The sequence below is a fragment of the Alligator sinensis genome, unplaced genomic scaffold (genome assembly GCF_000455745.1).
Source record: "Alligator sinensis unplaced genomic scaffold, ASM45574v1 scaffold131_1, whole genome shotgun sequence".
NCBI lineage: Eukaryota > Metazoa > Chordata > Crocodylia > Alligatoridae > Alligator > Alligator sinensis.
The window spans coordinates 6,807,711-6,813,620 of NW_005841830.1; the positions used below are offsets into that span (position 1 = coordinate 6,807,711).

The 5,910-nt window shown below is 53.6% G+C and overlaps 1 protein-coding gene across 1 annotated transcript in view; it reads left to right on the plus strand.

Annotated features, from left to right (window-relative positions):
- Nucleotides 1-702, plus strand: part of SIX2 (SIX homeobox 2) — a gene marked incomplete at its 5' end in the record, with an annotated part of 4,316 nt that extends 3,614 nt beyond the window's left edge. Inside the window, one exon of the mRNA XM_006014758.2 lies at nucleotides 304-702. Within this exon, the coding sequence (XP_006014820.1) occupies nucleotides 304-607 (304 nt within the window). The remainder of the gene's footprint in view (nucleotides 1-303) is intronic.
- Between the last annotated feature and the right edge of the window lie 5,208 nt (nucleotides 703-5,910).

The following is a 5,910-nucleotide window of genomic DNA, read 5'->3' on the forward strand; positions in this document are numbered from 1 at the left end:
TCCGAGCGCTTTGTCGTAGATGGAGGGAGAGCAGAAAATGCGCTGTTGGCAAGGGGACACTTTCTCCCGGGCTAGTGGAAAACTCTGTTTACAAGCTCTGCAGACCTTGGACCTTTGTGCCAGATGAAGAGGCCTCGGAGGTCTGCACAGTTTGCAGACCTACTGTTTTTCAGTTCCCCTGCAGTTGTCCTCCCAGCGAGCCAGCATCCGGCAGCCGGCGCAGCTGCCTGCCCAGCTCCGTCGGGCGGTGTCTACACTATGATCTCCCTCCCCCCTTTTTTTGTTTTTTTGTTTTTCCTCTAGGGAAAACAACGAGAATTCCAACTCCAACAGCCACAACCCGCTCTCGGCCTCCATGAACGGCAATAAGACAGTTTTGGGCAGCTCGGAAGACGAGAAGACGCCGTCAGGGACCCCTGACCACACTTCTTCCAGCCCAGCCTTGCTGCTCAATTCCAACCCGGGCCTGCAGCCGCTGCACGGCTTGGGGCACCCCCAAGGGCCTAGCGCCATCCCGGTGCCCACTGCGGACCCTATGCACCACCACAACTTGCAGGACTCCATTCTCAACCCCATGTCGTCTAACCTGGTGGACCTCGGTTCCTAAAGCTATCGACGCGCTCCCTTCCTCCCCTTCCTCCTTCCCTCCATATCCCCCCCGCCCCCACCAAACAAAAAAGCAAAAAAAAAAAAAAAAAAAAAGCAAATCTTGTCTGAAACTTTGCAAGCAATGGGGACGGGGGGCCCTGAACGGGTCTGCCCATGCCCCTTCGGAGCAGGGCTGGCTGCTGGGACTGCCTGGAAGGTCCCGTGCTTAGACGGCATGCGGTGATGTGGTGACAAAGTCTTAAGGGTTGTGCAAAGCTGGCGCGAAGCAAAAAGACTATTTGCTAGGACCTGTGATCGGGACAGCAGACTAGGACGGTTCTGGATAGCAGCTCTCTTTCTATATATATATATACATATATATATTCCCTCCCTCCAGCAGCCTGAACTTCGCAAATCTCTTGGTCTTTGAATTGATCGATCTATGATTTTTCTATGATCGGTCCGGTCTGTGTGTGTGAAAAGGCACATTGTATTTGTGCGGGGGAGGGGAGCGGGAGCGGAGGCTGTTATCGACATGCCTCTTGGAAGACACACCTGGCTCCCGGTCCCCTCGTGTAGCTACCCCCCCGTGGCAGGTGTACGATGCACCACTGCAACCGCGAGTACAAACGTTTGTAGTCAAGTTATAGCAGAAACACGCGCGCTAGGCAGACTCTGTAACCTCCTTGTAGCTGACGCTGTGCAGAGAACCGGCTTCTTTCGCCTTGTCCCTCTCCGGTGCTTTCGCCATGTGTTGGGTGGAATAGAGGAACCCGAGCCTGCCCCTGCTCCGGCTGTCCCACCGACCCCTTCCGGGGGCAGGACCGGGCCCTCGAGAAGAAGAGGAAGGAGAAACATAAGAATAAAATGAACCCCATGCTGCTCATTCTTAGCCCTGCCCGACAGTATCCGCCGCGAGTCACTCGACTTTAGTTTTGTTTATTGTTTATATTATGTGAATACATTCTTTGGAAAATATTTCTGCTTTTATTTTATAATAAAATTTAGAAATGGAAGCCGGCCCGCCGTGCTTGATTTGCCTCCATTTGGTGGGGGGGTGCTTTCCGTGCGGCTGCTAAAAAAGCCAGGCGCAGCCACATGGGCGCGGGGATCCCACCGGCTCCGCTCGCCAGGCCCAAGCCGAGCTCTCCCCTAGAGGGGGCTGGGCTGGGCTGGGCCCCCCGGGACTTTTCGGCAAGAGACATGGTGTGACATGCAGTAGGGCCGAGCCACGCGGGAGGTGCCAGGCGGGGCCGCTGAGGCTATGGGGACCCGCGGAGAGGAGGTTTAGACCCGCACGTGGCAGAGGGGCTCGGCCCACACTTGTGTGTGTGCGTCTGTGTATATGTAAGTGTGCTTGTGTGTGTATGTGTGGGTGGGTGTTTGTCTGTATGTGTGTATTTAAGCGTGTGTGTTTGAATGTGTCTGTGCAAGTGTGCGTGCGTTTGTATGTGTCTGTGTAGGTGTGTATATGTAAGTCTGTATGTGTGCATGTGTGTGTAGGTAAGTGCGCATGTGTGTTTGTATGTGTGCGTGTGTGTTCGTATGTGTGTGCATGCGCATGTGTAAGTGTGGGTGCGTGTGTCTGTACGTGTACCTGTGCATGTGTGCGCTTGTTCACCTCGGCTTAGTTCTGGGGAGACTATTGCCAGCCCGCTGAGGCCAGGTCAGACTGCGGGAGGAGGCGAGGGGCCCTGGAGCCGTCGTCTGCAGGGCTTTGCCCCGAGTGCAGGAGCCCAGCGCCGTGGGCCCGGGGCCGGCGGCACCTGCCCCTGAGCCAGCCCCGCAGCAGGGCGGGAGGGTGGCTGCGGAGCCCGCAGCCCTCGGGATGCGTCCCCCTCCGTCCCCAGGGCCTGGCAGCCGGGTGGAAGGCACGAGGGGGTCCCGAAGCACCTCTGGTGCCCGCGCGGACAGACGGGGGCGTCCGCACTGACCCGCGGCAGGGACCCGGCTCCCGGTCCCCATTCCCGGCCTCCCCAGAGACGCGGGCACCGGGGACGCAGGGGCCCTGGAGGTGAAGGTTCAGCCTCCTACCCGTGACCCCCTCCCCTGCCCACAAAGCCCCGCTCTTGGTTCCCGGTGTCTATTACACCGATACCACGAGATTCCCACGTCGCCATCACGCCGGGATCTGTTTAAGGGCAGGGTGGGATTAGGAGTCAGTTGCACTGTTTACGTCTCACTTAACTGCGAGTGGTGGCACTGAAACAACCCGCGTTTGCAAGCCAGAAGTGGCCGTGGTAATCATCTAACTCGCCGCAGAATGTCACCTCTGGGCTGCTGCACGACGCCCACCAAGTCTCTGCGACTTTCGTTGTTTCTTTGTGGGGGGTTGTTTTGTTTTTTTTTTAATTTTAATATGAATGTTATTAAAAAGGAAAGGTCCCGAAATATCGCTCGTTTCTTTTCCTTTTCTTTTTTGATTGCTGCTAAACCGCGTTTCTCTTGAGTTGGGAAAAACAAACCAGCAATATTCTGCGGCTGGAGGTGGCGAGGAAATCTGTGCGGATCAGCAGAGACCGTGTCCCAGGTTTCAAGCGCAGGCTGAAATTTCAATCAGCTGGCTTCAGCGGGAGTTGTTGCCTGTATAATAGGCGACTTTCATACCAGCCAGGGTGAAACTAAGGCATTGTGCTTTGTGGGGGTCTCTCTACCAGCCTATTTCTAGCCGGCTTGCGGGGGCTGGACTAGTTGACCCTCCTCGCCCTGTGATTCTGTGACAGGAGCCGTTTTGTTGATTGCAGTGGGTGTCGGATGGGTCCCTAAAGAGCCCCTTCTCCATTACCCTGAGTCTCATTACTGGCGTATGTTTTGGATCCTAAAAGTAAACAAAGTCTTTCAATATTACAAGGGAGACAGGACTCCCCGCGCTCTTGAGCCTAGATACCTTTGCTAATTTCCACTCTCCCTTTTCTCCAAATCCCTGCTCTTTCTGTTCGCATCCAATACTAGGAGACGAATTCAGAAACCAGGTGAATTCATAAGCAAGGCTTATCTGGCAATCAGACATCTCTTGAATATATGTGTGCTAGCGTCTGATTACCGTTGTACACCGTCCGTTGTGTCGCTTAAATCTGAACCGTTTGAGTGCAACTCCTAATCTCAATTACACACTGTCATTCCTTGCAGAAAACACTTTTTTTTGCCCTAAAACGGCATGTGAAATATATTGGAAATAATTAACTAATTCATTCAATTGCATTTTAGAAGCTGGTTTGGGACGGGCGATTTTTTTTTAAACGACTGGAATAATGACAATACAGTTTGGAGAGACAAAAGTTGTCCGCTGTAGAAAAATAAGGTTCGGGAAGAAAGACTAGAGCCAAGAGGAGAGCCTAGCAAGAGCCAATATGAAAACAGGATGGGGTTGAGGTGGTTAATACAAGGTCATATTGCAAAGAGAAGGCAAAATTTGATCGGGGGAAAGAAAATGAATAGCTAATAGGGCGAGAAAGACCCTTTGAAGCCCAGGGGCGACGAAAACTTCTGTTAGTGGCGGAGAGGATCATATGCGTGGAAAAAAAGACGAGGGGAGGGGGCCAGTCCATTCAATTCAATCGAGGTAAAAACCGCCAGGGCGCCCTACAAAAACCGGCGGGGGTCAGACTGGGATTAAGGACACACACTCCGCCTCAGCCCTGGCTGCTGGCTGTGTAGGATGCAGCCTGAAAAATCCCTTGCGTGTTAAGACTCGTTTCATCAGCCTGCACTTGCCCTCAGCAACTGCGTTTTCTAAATGAGCCCCAATCCTGAGCTTTTCTACACACACGCACACACTCGGAAGTTTTGCAATAGATGAATATGCAGAAAGTGACGTGACTAATCCGGGTTTTTAAACATTAGCTATGATTCAGTAGCTGTGTGCTACGCGGGACACTGCTCGGCTCAGAAGTGCTGGCTGGCAGGTTTTGTTTGGGAAAGAACAGGAGGGGCCGGCTCCTGCCCCAAAGACGCCGCCCCCCATGCCCAGCCCAGAGGGTGCCAGCTGGGGGCGGCCCTGCGTGGGGCACTGCCCTGCGCCACCTGCAGCCGGGGCTTTGGCGGCTGTTGGCAGGGGCCAAGGGAATACGGGGAAGCCACCAAGAAAGGCCTTAAGCCCCTGCGGAGCTTGCTCTTGAGGTGGCACTAAGCAGGAGGGGCCTCGGATAGCCCGCGTGGGCACTTGGCCAGCCTGTGGCAGTGCTGGGGCAGGAAACTCCAGCTGCCCCTTCTCCCCCCCTCGGCTCTTGCCTGCATCACCTGAGCACAGGGGCACGGGGCGAGCTCCGCGCCAGCGTGCACCACTCGCCGGGGCAACGGCAGGGTCACTGCACGGCACTGCAAAGGTTGTGTGCCTTGGATCGCAAATGTTACCATACTAAACAACTAGTCCGGTGTTTGGGGCCCACGGAATACACCCCGCTGCACTTAGACCGCTTCTTCATATACATTGTATTTTTAAATGAAAAGCCCGGATTTGGATACTCGCTCTGTCCTGCTCTGTCGGTTGTGAAATCCTCTTTCCTACTCTCCACTAACTCGCCTGTGAGCGTTGTGTCGGAGACCATTGCCCCAGACACTGCAAAAGTCCCCTTATTTATATATACTTTCCATGGCAAACTGCACTCGAGAGACCAGGGAACTGCTTCTCAATGATCCCGTGCAGCAAACCCAGGAGATCGATGCATCTCGGGGGCTCCCCAAGGGGCCCGGGCCCGTCCTCTTTGCTCAGGCCCGTAGGGCGAGGCCCCGCACTGCCTGCTGCCCTAGTGTGCCAAGAAGGCACCTATTTCTGTTCCCAATCCCAAACGCTCAGCAGTTTCTTCGTCCTAGGAGGAAGGTAAAGTTTTCTGGGCACGGAATGAAGGAGACTGAGCAGAGAGGCGTTTTCCTGTGTGTAAATTAAGCCATTTCACATGAATTCAACTTAATCTGCATGAGAGATGTAATATCTCTGCGAGAAGCCTCCTGCTCGGGATATTTCCTAAGGGATATCTCAGATGAAGCTTCATTCTTTGCCTAGCAGCTTTGTTAGAAAATGAAGCCGTAATCTGCCCGTAATAAGGAATGCTAAAGAGCTCGAGTGAAAAATACTTAAAGACGGCTAGAAATGTCAGCGGAGGAACGCAGTGTAATATATCCGCTCCTGTAGGGACGCACAGAAACACGTACATATTGGCATCTTCAGGAGTAGCAAACCTAGCTTGGTATAAAACATCGGTCTCTTGCCTTGACTAGAACAGAGCTTGAATATGGCCAGTAATTTAGGGGCATTTCAATGGGGGAAAAATTGGCTTCTACCCCAAGCTGCAGAACCATGTAACTTTAGCGAATCAAAATGCT